Source organism: Xylaria bambusicola, assembly GCF_022495145.1.
Source record: "Xylaria bambusicola strain CBS 139988 unplaced genomic scaffold F5B22scaffold_26, whole genome shotgun sequence".
Taxonomy (NCBI): Eukaryota; Fungi; Ascomycota; class Sordariomycetes; order Xylariales; family Xylariaceae; genus Xylaria; species Xylaria bambusicola.
This window is the reverse complement of record NW_025953579.1, coordinates 397,613-412,102: the sequence shown is the minus strand read 5'-3', so window position 1 is coordinate 412,102 and position 14,490 is coordinate 397,613. Positions and strand designations below refer to the sequence as shown.

At 44.9% G+C, this 14,490-nt stretch overlaps 3 protein-coding genes and 1 non-coding gene across 4 annotated transcripts; 3 read left to right on the top strand and 1 right to left on the bottom strand.

Annotated features, from left to right (window-relative positions):
- Positions 1 to 543: 543 nt before the first annotated feature.
- On the top strand, positions 544 to 615 carry F5B22DRAFT_t119. Its single transcript has one exon. It is a non-coding gene; the product is annotated as a tRNA-Met (tRNA).
- Positions 616 to 1,506: 891 nt separating this feature from the next.
- On the top strand, positions 1,507 to 3,631 carry F5B22DRAFT_656652 (cytochrome P450; the record flags this gene model as incomplete). The annotated part of the gene is made up of 7 exons (XM_047979977.1): positions 1,507 to 1,509; positions 1,635 to 1,916; positions 1,980 to 2,105; positions 2,179 to 2,344; positions 2,397 to 2,522; positions 2,654 to 3,151; positions 3,213 to 3,631. The coding sequence occupies 7 exons, from the start codon at positions 1,507 to 1,509 to the stop codon at positions 3,629 to 3,631; spliced, it is 1,620 nt and encodes a 539-aa protein (XP_047830000.1).
- A 1,306-nt stretch (positions 3,632 to 4,937) lies between these two features.
- On the top strand, positions 4,938 to 7,129 carry F5B22DRAFT_656647 (isoprenoid synthase domain-containing protein; the record flags this gene model as incomplete). The annotated part of the gene is made up of 11 exons (XM_047979976.1): positions 4,938 to 5,117; positions 5,260 to 5,303; positions 5,357 to 5,483; positions 5,539 to 5,557; positions 5,610 to 5,764; positions 5,826 to 5,841; positions 5,940 to 6,102; positions 6,173 to 6,262; positions 6,315 to 6,348; positions 6,413 to 6,630; positions 6,682 to 7,129. The coding sequence occupies 11 exons, from the start codon at positions 4,938 to 4,940 to the stop codon at positions 6,752 to 6,754; spliced, it is 1,119 nt and encodes a 372-aa protein (XP_047829999.1). The 3' UTR covers positions 6,755 to 7,129.
- On the bottom strand, positions 6,911 to 8,557 carry F5B22DRAFT_656645 (uncharacterized protein; the record flags this gene model as incomplete). Its single annotated transcript, XM_047979975.1, has 3 exons — positions 8,258 to 8,557; positions 7,841 to 8,204; positions 6,911 to 7,788 (listed from the first exon to the last, which is right to left on the bottom strand). Exons 1-3 carry the CDS (start codon positions 8,387 to 8,389, stop codon positions 6,911 to 6,913), a joined length of 1,374 nt encoding a protein of 457 aa, XP_047829998.1. The 5' UTR covers positions 8,390 to 8,557.
- Positions 8,558 to 14,490: the final 5,933 nt, after the last annotated feature.

Sequence of the window (14,490 nt, the reverse complement as noted above, 5' to 3'; positions counted from 1 at the left end):
GGCTCCAAGATGGTGAAAGGGCGACAGCGCAAAGAGCTGAAGTATAATAGCGAGTTTTGAAGATGGATGTCTTGCTAGTTGAGTTAGGTGATCAGCCTACATACGACAGGCGCTCAATTGGGTTGATGTAGAACAAGTTGTTTTGATGAAGCTCTCATACTTGTGATCTGAAACTCTTGTGATGCATATATCAATCCTTATCTACAACCGTGTAGATTTTGAAAAAAAAAAGTTGGGAATGAGGGAACGTATTTGTTACTGAATACAGAGGTGAAAGTGACAGCTTGTATGCCCGCTATTTCCAGAGGACCAGGGGGTAACAGCTGCTGTAACTATGCACTAGGGTTAGCGACTTTGCATCCACTGTAGCGAGAAATTCCGCAGTGGGTCGAGGCGCTGATTGACGAGCGAACAACCAATTCACTTCACGGTTAATAAAGATATTGTATGGAAAAATTAATTGTGCACAAAGTCTTGCAGGTGATATAGTCATTTTTTAGTGATCGGACAAATATCATCCCGCTGAATACACACAAAGCGACCAGCTAGCTAGCTCAGTGGAAGAGCGCCGGGCTCATAACCCGGAGGTCGATTGATCGAAACAATCGCTAGCTATAATTTTCTTTTTCTTATTTTTTCTCCCCTTCTTCGAGGCACCGAGAGAACAGCACGTGTTAATTCTCTTCATCATTCCAGATCATAGAATTTTCATTCTGGAAATTATGCTTTTGCTTTTCCAACAATCAGCTAGCCAAGAATCTCGCGACAAAGTTTGTACTAAACTTTGCGACTGTCTTGTACAGCGCTGAGTATCCCGACCTTCCATCCAACAACTCATGCAACCAATACTGAGGGTTTCCTCTCGATAGACCTTTTTAAAGCGCCTATCACGTACCTATCTTCCATAGCACTGATATCACATCCTTGTGTATCGCATATTTCAGAAATTGTGCTCATATCACCTCGTCCTTCTGGGATGGGTCAGCGAACGATCTGATTGAAGTCATCTTCCCTCCCGCTACGAATGCAGTGAAACGACGAACTGGCGGATATGGCATGCACCAAAAGCGTTGGAACATCTTGTATTGTTAGCGGCCAAGGCAGATTACTGTATTCTAAAGGGAGTCAATTCCATGCCTAACATACTACTATTGTAGACCACTTGGTCGATAGACTGTCGGCAGCTTGATTCCGAAGACCTGTAAAGGAATTCATTCTGCTAGCAAGTCCTGGATTCTAGCTTTCATCAAGCATAGAGCTGACTAGGTCTCCATTTGCGTCCGCGTCGTTGCATTCCTTCCACGCAGCCTATTCAAGAAACCGTCGCAGTCCCCGACAACACGCTACTAACCAACCTAGATTATGCAATGATCGATATGAGATATTCTCTATCTAGGTAGGTAGTAGAGCATGGCATTGAATTACGGTAAGGCAGTGTTGTGCTTGGGCCCACCGGCACTTCTAAAATAGGCATCACCGGTGCCTCAAGTTCATGATTGGGCCATGATGGCAAATCGACCAAAACGAAACAATTCCGGTACAATTTGAAGATTGAAATAGATGAAATTTTATGTCGCTTCATTCTATGAAGTTTTCTTCTCGTTCATGTGCAGTTTTACATAGGAAAGATGGAGGCTCTTAGTGCGCCATCGTTGCAAAGCAATGGTACCTACGGCCAGCTGAACGCTGTCCTAGGTACCGACATTTCCACATTCTTAGCCAAATTCAGCATCTGGCAGGTGGTCATACTGTTTCTTTGTTTTTCTTGGGGTGCCTCATCAGTTACGACAAGCCGCAGAATTAGGGTTGCTGGAGCGCCTGTGCATGGCTACTGGTCATGGTTGGAGCCGACATGGTTCTTCGAGATGAGGTACTGGAAGGACGCCCACAAAACCATCGTGACTGGCTATCACAAGGTGCGTCTAGTCGTCCACTATTGTTCCCAATGCTATGGCAATGTGGTTAACGTGGTGCTGTAGTATAAAGATTCTCCATTCGTGCTTCGTCGTCAGGATCACGATATAACAATTCTCCCAACCAAGTACATCAATGAGCTTCGAAATATTCCCACCGCGAAACTTAGCCGAGGAAAAGCTAACTCTTTGGTGAGTATCGCGTTATCATTTATGCCTCGGCTTGAAACTGCCGTATGGCCTCCCTCTCTAACGTATTCTCCAGGAATGGGGCGATCAATGGGCCATGCACAATTTGTGGGCACATAGTGACTGGTCGATCAAGGCGATTTCGGAGAATAAGGGCGGCCAGATGGTCAGATATTTCGAAGCAATTAGGAAAGAGCTTGATTACACCTATGGTGTTGAGATGCCTCAAATATCCACAGACGGTAAGCGTCCGATTACTAAATTGTGCAGGTTTATCAACTGACAAGTAGCAAGACTGGACTGAAATTAATATTCAGCATGTCATTGCCAAGATTTTGATTCGCATAATTGGCAAAATGATAGTTGGAAAGCCAGCTTGTCGCAGCGAAGAATGGCTTCACCTTGGGGGACACTTTACTGGTAGGCACTCAGAATACATCTCAATCGCCTTCACCTTTTAGCGGCCCCTAGTCGCTATTATCTAAGCTCAATTCTTCCCCTGTTTCCGGTTCAACAATGGTTGCACTTCACTAATTTCTTCATCGTTTTAGAGGACTTTGTCGCGGCCGCCATGATCATGAGAGTACTGCCAAAGTGGCTTCACCCGATATTCACGAATATCATCCCTCAGAGACGGGGGCTGAAGAATGGTATAAAAGAAGCTCGTGCGATTATCGATCCAGTTCTAGCCCGACACGAGGAGACCAAAAAGAAAAGAGCCAAGGGAATGGAAGTCGACGAGGAAGATTGCATGTTGAACTGGGTTGTTGACAACGCGAATATGGATGAGGTGAAGGACATACTGCCCCAAATCGTGCTTTCCATGTTTGCCCCCGCAGCCCACACTACGGCTATGGCCATCTCAAACTTGCTTTTTGACTTATGTGCCCATCCTGAATGGTCCGAGAAGCTTCGGGCTGAAGTCATTGATGTTACGAAAGAGTTTGGTCCTGTGGGCCAGAGATTGCCAGTCAAAGAATGGACCGGAAAGCTTGAGCTTATCGATGGTTTCTTCCAGGAGAGTCAGAGGATGAGTCAACCTATATCAAGTGAGTCGCTCATTGTTAAGATGAACTTCATGACAATGTGGCTGTTTGCTAATTCTTCTAGTTACACCCAACCGATATGCACATGAGACCGTCAAATTCAAAGATGGCCTGACATTACCCAAAGGCGCATTAATCGGCTTCGTCGCCGTCCACAACCAGATCGATCCCGAGATTGCACCAAGCCCAGAAACCTTTGATCCAACGAGAAGCATTCGCAAGAGGCATTCCGCGCCGCTTGAGGAGAGAGAAAAGCATCTCGCTGGACACTATACCAAAGAGAACTTGGCTTTTGGATATGGCAGCCAGGCGTGCCCCGGCAGATTCTACGCCGTCGCTGTCCTTAAGATGGTAGTATCCAGGATTGTTATGGACTACGAGGTCAAGTTCAAGCCAGGCCACTCGAAGCCGACCAAGTATCATTTTCTAGAGTTCATCCTCCCCGATCCCACTGCAACACTCATGATGCGGAAGAGAAAGTAGTGCAGCACTATCAAGCTGCATATCGATGTCAAATTGGCAGGGCAGCTTCGAGTGATTCTGCGCTAGTAGGCATTGCTCGTGAGATCACACGGGGTTATATGAATAGCTTCAGCAGGTAGATAGACCCAAGGCATTGTTACTCACATTTTGTGGCATGAATATAGTTGATTTTATCACAAATGATGGGTTATCCTCGATATCCCCTTGATTGAGTTGCGCTATTCAGCTTCACCTTATACCTAGCTTTTTTTTTTTTTTTTTCCGAGCATGACTGCACTGATCTCATGATGTTAGATCTCCTTTAGACGCTAGGCTGTACAACACACACCACTCTTACTCCAGCGTTCAGTCTAGCTGCCATCATTTCTTATATTACGTGTACGTACGGCTGAATGTGCAGCTTCTTTACGGCTACAGGTGTAACGCTGTCCGTTCATAGTATCCAAGAGGTATGCAGGCACGATTCAAAATGAGGTTATACAGACCTCGCTTCATGAAATAGATAAATGAGACCTAAGCGGTTAGGATCGGTAGTCGAATTGTATATAGAGTCAAAGTCAACCCGCCAAGGCCAAGAAGGAATTGGTTGATCCTAGATTTTTGCGTCCCTAGTAAATCATTATATTGTGAATAACGTCAACTTTACAAGTCCAGCCATCTGCCCCTATTCTACCTCAAGCTTGAAAGCTGTCACAATGTGATGTCGGATTTCACCAGCTTAAACAGTTGTTCAATGAAATAATATTATCGTTTCCATCACGAATAGTAGGAATTCTATCAAGCCCGCGTGCGATCGTAGAGGACACGTGTCGTACGTCGGATATGCCAGTGTTAGTTCAACCCTTCCTTGAACCACTTCATCTTATAAACATTCCTTCCTGGCTGATCGTCTACAGTGTAATCTGACAACCGCATAGATGTCCTAGAAATCCTTTGTTTCTTGGAATCTCCCAAATCAGGCTATCAACCACAGTCCTATATACTCCTTGTAGAAGTTCCGAGCTGTATTTCCCGTGTTCGTGAACGGAACGCTTCCCATAAGATCAACATACGGATTTCCCTTTCGGGCCATGAACACTTCTACATCTCGTAATTATAACGCTAAGCCTCATTCTCACTAAACGGGAAGTTACCGAGTTCATTCCAGTATGAACAACAGTATATGGATACATCATTGCGCAGGCTCATTGGCGATAGTTATTTATTGAATGTTATTCCAGCTATACATTTTAACCAAATTGTACGTTACGGTAATCCTCTTTCAGTTTATCCTCTTATCAGCCATCCTCTTGAACAACTTCTCAAAATGCCATCCGCCAGCGAAACTAATGGGTCCAACGGTAACGGAGTGGTCAACGGCAACCATGCGATCAGTAACGGCGGGACTAATGGAGATGTCAAGAAAACCAACGGAGTCAACTCCAGAATTCTTCATATCCCAGATCTTTTTGATGGCATCCTATCGGGTGACCCCGTTGAGAATCCAGTGAGCAACTCTCCGAGGCATCTCCTTCGCAACTCCCAATATCATCTGGTTCCCCATACTATTTAGCAGTTATCAGTTCAATATTACAAGTTAGACGTTGGGCTCATTTACGGATTGTGCTTGAACACTGACGCCAAAATAGTTAGAGCCTTCAATAGGACCACTGTCGGAAGCATGGACCAAAGCGTATGTGAAATTGAGCATACCCGCACCGAACGATGCCGCTAACGTCGAAGTAGACTTACCAAAATGGACCCCAAAACGGCCAAGATATTGACCAAGGCCAACTTCGCCTACCTCATCAGCTTGTCTGCTCCCCAGGCAGACGCCGAAGCATTTCGCATGGCAGTTGATTGGTGTATCTGGGTAAGTCAGAATTGGAACATTCAAATTTATACCCCGCTAATCACTACCTGCGCAGGCTTTCGTGTTCGATGATCGTAAGTCCGATATCTGCGGAACGAGATGAACCCTTACTGATAGCTATGGAAGAGTATGACGAAGGCGAGATGAAAGATAAGACTATTGAGTCGGCCCATGAGATGATCTACACATTGAGTTTGATGGACGACTCATATCCACCAGTCGACCCGAAGAAATACCCGCTTCGCTATATGTTCCAGTCAACCTGGCATCGATTTCAGCAGGTATGCTAATCCCATGGCCTCAAGCGTTTCAATGCTCGGCATGCTAACCAGCGACCACTAGAGGAATCCCGCACCAGGTAATATACATGCTTTCTATTTTCGCAATACACTTACAGCCCTCGCAAACTTTCCTCCCAACCGTAATGCGGGCCCTGCTAACCTACGCTTTGCGAAGACCTTCAGCAGCGCTGGAAGGAGACTCACAGAAAGTGCCTATACGCTATACTCCAACAAGTGTGGCTAGCTCAATCTAATACCGGGCTCGACGTTGCTATTCCCGACTACATGGCAACTCGACGGCAGTCAATCGGCTCGTATTGCTTATTCGTGGTAGTCGAGTACGTTTACCATTTCGGAAGAGAGAGTGTGCAAAATAGGGGTGTTATGAAGCTAACCCGGAATAACTAGATGGGCACACGGCATCAAGTTGACACAAGATATTATGGATCATCCTTCGATTGCCACCTGCGAGCGCGCCGCCGCAGACCTCACTTGGCTGTAAGGTTGATGAACCTCTGTTTTATGACACTATGGTTAACAACAAATTCAGGGTGAATGATGTTTTGTCCTACAAGAAAGACTTGGTAAGTCACTCGCGAGATATTGAATGGGAAGTCTGTTCTTAGTTGCTAACATCCACACTTTCAGGGCTTTGGTGTAGAGCATAACCTGATCTGCCTACTGAAGCGACAAGGCCTCTCCGAACAGCAGGCAATGGATAGGACTGGCGAGATTATGAACCAGTGCCAGAAAGATTGGGACGACGCAGTAGCGAACCTACCTTCGTGGGGCGAAGAGACTGATAAAGAGGTACAGAGATATCTCGGCGCATGCCGGGATGTTGCAAGAGCTAATCTCTGGTGGAGGTACGTAAACACGCACCATTAATCTGTGATTTTCACTGATTTCGTTCCTAGTTTCAAGAGCGGTCGGTATTTGAATGCGGAAGAGGCGATTCAAGCGCGTACAGCTAGGATTTTGACTTTGTAGGATTTGTAGTGGTTTTTTTGGTTTTTGGTTTTTGCCTAAGGTATCGTATAACAACGCTATGACAGTTTCCAAATGTTCTATTAAACATATGAGTTTGTTTATCTTCTATCAAATCTCCTCCGGGAAAGTCTATATGTTCATCGTGATTCCGAAAACTCATCCGCCCCCTGGGCCCCCTGGCCCTATAGCCGCGACTTTCTCCGTAATCGACTGCCTTAGAGCACGAATCACCCACTCGTACGCAGGATGATTGACCTTTACCCCCTTTTCCAGTAGCGTGATCAGAGAACCCAGGCGAGTGATTCTGATACCGATAAGTGATCGAATCACATTGATCTCTTCCTCGTCGTCAAGGCGCCATGCGCCAGCTTTTACTTTCAAGTCTCGCTTTCTCACGTCTGATTCCGATCGCGGCCTTTTCGAGCTACCTTGTTGTGACCCTGGTAGAATCATCTCACTTAAGTCGCCGATTCCATTCATCATCTCGTGGCACATGGAAACGATCAACATCACGTAATCGGACCGTTGACTGCAGGCCTTGCATTCGAGTAGTGTCTCGCAGCTGACTAATACGTCTTTTTGACATTGCAGCATCTCATCCACGCTCACTGTGACCCCGTTGAGTGGGCAGGCTCCCCAAACTAATTTGACTTGCATGTCCTCATTCGCTTGCATGAGCTGCTCCAGACATTGGCAAGCTGTGGATGCAGGCTGCAAGGCCGGCATTTCTTGGAAACTTAGTTCCGGTATCTCGGCAAATGTCCCTGCTTCTGGACCTGTAATATTCGAGGACTGGCCTAAAGCTGGTATCCCTGATGCGAAGCTATGTTTCCAAAAGGATGGTTCGTGCTTGGGGGTGGCTATGGTTTGATTTATGGCTTTTGATGTGCCCTCTGACTGTATCAATGAATCTTCCCCGGTTGCATCGTTGGACCCTTGAGTGTAGCCTAAGGGATCATAATACAGTTTCATCTGATGTGTATCACTCTCTCCGCCGTCGGTCTGGAGATAATTTGGGGCATTTCCAGTATTTACTAATGATAGAATCAGTACATGCGTCCTATGTTTCTTTTCGGAAGAGCTTACAGTTGTCGTTGTAAGATAATGACCAGAAGTCGAAAGGCATCTCCTTTTCAAGGAGGTCTGCAAAGGAAACCCCGTCTGGAAAGGTAAGAGCCCCATGCCCTGAGTTTGAAGGGGTGCTATCTGCGGGTGACGTTATCGAAGCCGTATCTCCGGCTATGACAGACTGGTCGCTATCCAGCCGCTCTGATTTATTGGGGTCATTATCCTCTATGGGTAAGGTTGTATCTTGAGATTTGGGGGCTCCTTTCGATGATTTCAATGTCGAGGTCTTATCCGATTTTGTCTTGTTCTTGTATGAGCACTCCAAACCCTGTTTCGCGCATTTAACGCAGCTATCTTCATTGCTTGCAGGGACACATTTCAACTGCGTGAGCTGTTAGTGATATAGAAAACGTACATCTCTTGTAATCACTTTACCTTCTTTAGTTTGCACAGTGTGCAAGCTCGCTGTTTCTTCGTCCTACTTCTCTCAAATGGCATACCAGAGGACTGTACAACGTATGCAGATTCGCCATTGTTGCTACGTCGAGCTTTCAACGTCTGAAACATGGTAGTCGGTAATGCGGGGTGCCCAAAACGATTATTCTACCGGTATCAAAATGAGCATCACCACCCTAACATGACCAAAATTTAGTACCAAAGTCTCAAACCGATCCAGCATGTAGAAGGGTTCAATCAGGCGAGTTTCGCTCTTTGACCATCATAACCAGAGTCCCGATTATCGGCGGCCAGGATGATAATTAAGGGTTTTCAGTGCTTGTCGTAGGGCTACCCTGTATCTAAGCTGAATTGTCATACAATGACAGTCGAGAGCGATTCATTATCCTTGACACGATGCAGACTTAAACGACAGGAATTAAGGTGAGATGTGTCAGAACTTGCAGGATGTGGCGTGGCGCTAACAGTTGATTGACATCCTGGCGACCTATATTAGACAGACCTGCTGCAGCGGCGTCTCGGATACCTGTGTCTGCATTGGGCGGCCGTCGGATAAGAGAACAGAATGCGCATGCCTCCACTACGTAAGCAACTCTTACCACAATGAAATATTGCCAAGGCTGACAGGGGGTTGATGGCACAGTTATCGAACGCAGCGGATGCAATCTCACAAATCGACATCTACAGGATTTTGAAGACGTCAGGATTCGGCTCTTGGCAAGGCAAAGAAATTGCAACAACTTGGCTGTAACATAAGCATGTTCCCGAGCAGGCTTACTAGAACATCGACCGCTTAATAATTTACTCGGCGTCATTATACCATCAATCGTCTGAACAGCCCTCACTTCATCAGGCTGATCCAACGTGTGTGGGTCTAGGTAGAACGGACGGAATCTGGTGCCGTCCGCTAAACTTAGAATATCAGGTCAATATACGCCGTATTAGGGTTGTATCTCGATACGATCTTGCTCCTAATGCCAACGGTCGTCTTGGCTATGTTTTAACTTGTCAGCCATCACTCAGTTTCGCATAAGTATTTAAGTCTCTGGACAGCCAAGGGACTACAAGATAGGCGCATACTGAAATCCCTTAACCACCTACTAAATCAGTGTATATATTACAACATCGTTGCTGTTCGTTCCACTAAGGTCTAATTAGTAGTTGCACTACTGCAACTACAGCCGCCACGACGCTCTGGTACAGTTTGCTCCAGCTTCACTCGACTTCCTGTACAGTGCCTCAGGCGTAGGTCAGTCAGCAACTACGCGATTATTTAAATCAAAAACCTAGCGGCAACTCAATGATATTATCTATGCAGCCTTGAATACCTAGGCACTAATTGATCCCTACTTTAGTTCATATCAATTATATGCTGCACTGCAATACGTACTCTTGAAAATTGTTTGCCATTTGTCACGGATCAGGCCACGCTGCATTGACAAGTTCGGACTCTAGGAAGTGTATACAACGTTACGAGTCAGAGTAGAAATAGACCAATCTCGTGTGCGATTAGTCAAGTTCAATTTGTGTAGATATGCCCCTAGAATCCTACAAACGGTATCAATATAGATGTTTATGTAGCTGATTTCGAATTTTTGGTCCATCCGTAGGGGTTGGAAGTAGCTACTCGCCCAAATTTCCCCATTAGCTCCCACTTTCGGGGCTTCTCTTGTTCGAGCTAATCCCTGTTTCATAGAGGTAAAATATATCTTGTTTTGAGATAAAGCATCTTAGTATTTTGCCTGGAGTTGGTTGGAACAATGCGGTAATCTTGTTACTTTGCCATATATGGATAAAGTAGCTAGAATACCAGCTTATATGAAGTTTGGTTTGAAATACTTTGATCTTAGTAAACACAATACCTCGAACTAGTCTCCTCTCTATGATAAGCTTTAGGTCATCGTTTCTGTATGCGTGTTTTGATATAAGGTAACTTATCTTGAAAACTATAAAGAAATGTGCAAGTACAGCTAGTATCAATGAACCATTTCGGAATATTCCCAAAATATTGTATTTGACATATTTGAGATAAAGATAGACAGCTATTGAGGCATTGAAGAAGTAATTGGTTCGCCAATCCTTTCTTATTCGACCCTAAGAGCAGCAAGAGATATGGCGTAAGAAGCTTTCTTGATTTTTGCTCTCCATAACTAAATATGGAATGTTACCTCAGAAATTTGTCATCAGGTGATTGACATTCAAGTTGATTCGGATAAAATAGAGGACGCTGGGGTAAATTTTGAACATTGTATCTTTCACATGCCTAGGTTTAGCAAGCCGAGTATTACTTTAGAGTCCACGACATACTTTTCATTGGGTCTTAGGCATCCCCTAGCTTTGCTAACAGATCTACATAAATAAGCTCAAAATTGCTTAGCTTTGCCGGTGATTTATGCGTATTTGGTATAGCATTAGGTGCCCTTGGTATCAAAACCGCTACGGTACATATCTAATATGCTCTAATTGGCCATGTAGAATCTTGATAGGTATCGGAGGTTTCGTGGACTCTGAAGCAATAGTAGTTGTTGAATATTTTAACTTTGATAGGTAAGCTGACTTTGATCTCTAGATATCCATAAGGGTATAATTATTCCTCCGCGTTGACATTTCTGATGAGTCAGGGCAGAAGATCAAATAGCAAGAGGCTCAATTTACCCTAACAGCTCAGTTTCATTGACTCTTTTAGCTTTTAATCGTTCTAGATTCAGAGGTACCCCGTGCCGCTGTCATGCAGTAGCGGAATGGCAAGCTGACAGTTGGCGCACACTGCATCTGTGTAGGAAGTGGGCCCTCGAGGAAAACGCGGAGTAACCCGTTAAAGATCATTCCGCTACTTTAGCGGATCTTAGAGGCGCCGCTCCTGGTTTGGTGTGTGCGATGCTATCGGGGTTCAGCACCAACCTGAGTCATCCGAAATGTCTTGGATAAGATATAGAGCCTCTTAAACAGGGCGTAATTACCTATTCAACCCTGCCCTTGCAGATGTTATCTAAAATATACTTCTTGGGACAACTTGGGGTTACCTGCATTATGCAATGCATATGCACGATAACCCTCCATGCTGACAATTTCGGCGAATCAATCGTCTGATAGATGCGATGTGCTTACACTACTTACCCCAGGCACGGGGTTTAGCGCCTGCTTATGAGTTATGCACATATCACCACGTGCGTTTCGTCTATGAGAGTTGCATTTCGTATAATTTTCCTGGGCTGGCTCACTAGCGGTGCACTTATAAGGGCAGCTGGAGTCGGCCTAAAGGATTTGACCAACCTCAGCGTATTCAACAGTGGGCTAAGAATTCAAATAAGACATCCATATATAACATATTTTACTTCAGTATAAGGCAAGTGTGATTCTTGTCCATGAGTACCTTGCAGTCTCTATATAGTCAGTGACTAGTTCCCTCACAGAGGAACCTTCAGCGGCTGTCGGGCGTGCTGCGAAGGCCGTATCTGAATAGCAGAAACGCCATTGGGCGGAAGCAAAAGATCCCAGTCGAGTCATTGTAAGGAGAGTAGAAAGTTTTCCCATATTCCTTTCTTCTCCTGGTATATTCTTCTCTCCCGCTTCTTCTTCTACTCATACACACATACCAGACCTCTCATCATAACCACAAAGATTCTCGAAAGGTATTTACAAATCTACTGTCCGTGCTTAGATCCACCTTCAACGAAGGATTCCGTGAATCTATGCTTATCTACGGGTAGTGCCGGTAAACCTAGCTGCCTGCCGCGGAGCATGGATTTCTAACAGGGCACAGGCGGGAACGTAAGGCGATTTCGGGAGTCGTCTTTAGAAGGTGGAGTCGTTCCTATGAACTAAATAGACCCTTAATTACCTTTTCCGGCATATGATGTAGGTGGTGTAGCCTCAGTGTGGCTAGGTACCGTATAATCCTACAAAATATCCAAGTATGCAACAAGTGCAAGACGATCCGCGTGTTGGGATGCACATAGTGTGCTTTGGAGTCTCATATTGATTTCGGGTCGTATCCCTGCAAGCACCTGACACTTTCAGGGGTTTATCCATCAGAATGCAGTATTTCAAAAAGGTATGGCAAATCGTTGTGGCTACTGTGTTCATTAGGTAAGCTTATGTGCCAAATTCCGACAATAGCTGCCCACACTCTACACAATATCTGAGGCTTATAAGCAATTGTGTATACAATTTAACTCGCTTTTCAGCAAGCACTATCATACTGCTTAATAATAGTTCCAATTCTCTGTGACTGAATAGTATGATTATTGCGAAGGGCAAAGTTGGTAACAGATGCTGCTGACATGCTATGTCACGATGCAGCGCTAAGAGATGACCTAAGCATATTATCACCCCTAGCTAGTCGGTGAAGCTCGGTGATACGGTGTGCACTCACGTACCTATATGTATATGCATGCCGTATTGATTTACAGAGTCCTACCATTTTTCAACTGAGCGTAATCAGATTTCAGAGACGTGAATCACAGTAAGGGTGACACCACGAGCAACCTACAGTCTGCCATAGCTAAAAGAAATCCTGTGAGATACTCCGATCAGGATATCTGAAACAAACCTTAAGGTCAATTGGCTTAGGATATGAATGCAGATTTTAAAATAAATCCTTTTAGCGCGTCAACATTTTCGTTACAGTTACAATCTAGTAAGTATATTTCGTTCCACTGCACAACAAACGGTATCGTTGGCTGGCACGTGCTTCTCTGTCCTTCCGTCCACGGTCCATCCACGGGAACCGTTGTGGAGCAATCGGCATAGGGGTATCGTTCTGTAGGTAGATCTTTGAGCTTTGGATCTTCGGTATGGGTGGGGTGTAATGTAATATAGCGTACATGTGCGTTTCGATTATTCAACTGATTATTGTAGCTAATACCCAAGACTTCCAGCATAGGCGTCGTTCAAATCTTGCTTGCTGCTCCTGCGACAATAAGGTCAGTATGATGACATAACCCTGAACCCTCATCCGACCCATCTAGATTGATGAGATAGCCTTTATCAAGATCATTGCCTGCCGTCTTGATCTGATGTAAGACCGGGGTAGGGGTTGTAGAATAACGGGTTTCCGATGAAGTTACTGTGCCCTTCCAAATTAAGAGAAGAATCAACTCACAAGGCGGGGCTAAGTCCGAGATAAGCGGAATATTTAACGCCAAACTTAGCATCGGCTACAGGCCCGACAATCCCGGTCTGGCTAGTTCTTTGACATCATCCTGTGAAATACGCTCTGCGGCGATATGTACAAATCAACTACGACTATGCTGATGTGAAAACCATCCTATAACCTTCGATGTGAGACTCATGTCACGAAGAGGTTTCTTTCACAATATCGCGTTCTAGAAGAGTACCTATTCAAGTTTAAATTTGGAGACTGAACCTCACCAATGGTTGATTAATCGAGTTAGCTTATCAACGTAAGCCTGTTTCATGCAACTTATTACTTCATTCGCTTATCCCGCCAAGCATGGTAATCGTATAAGTTGATACAGCTGTCTATCACGTGATTATAATCTATGTGCATTCCAAACTCGTACCGGTAGGTTAATAATCGCTAGGTCTAAATCTTCCCGTCTCATACTTATACGAATAGCAATACTCTCTTAGCAGAAGCGAAAATAGTATAAACCAGAGAGACAGCGGAGTAGTCAATTAGTCATCTCGCGTATGGCGTTAGACGGTAAGCCACTTGTCCCGTGCAATGAATCGTCATAAGAGACCATTAACCAAACCGAGATGATCAGAGTCCCTGACTCTTACCTTTGCTCGATGTTACTGCATCTATTTTTGGCAAGCAGCAAATGTAGCTAACAACCATAACTAGGGAGCAATATTGTAGCGGCCGACTTCAGCTACAGAAAAATTGCCATAACAAGTAAACTTGTGTCCAAAAGGCGGAGATTACATAAGCGGATTGTTCCAAGTTACTTCAGACGTAGTCAACCGAGACAAAACAAATCACCTATGATGATTTTTCTATGTCGGTCTAGACTACGTGTCATGAGCAAACACACATGCCTATAAGACAACGCATTTCAACTTGAAGGGATGGTTGTCACGGTAGCCAGACCCCCTCGCGTTATACCAGGCGAAGTAGACTGCTTGATAATTACCTAGGTAGGTGTATAACCAGCCGTAATAAAGGATAGACATTCTGCTGTGGATGGCAACAGTGTGATACACCAGCTACTCACTTCATATTCGGTGTCCACGAGCGAAGCTAT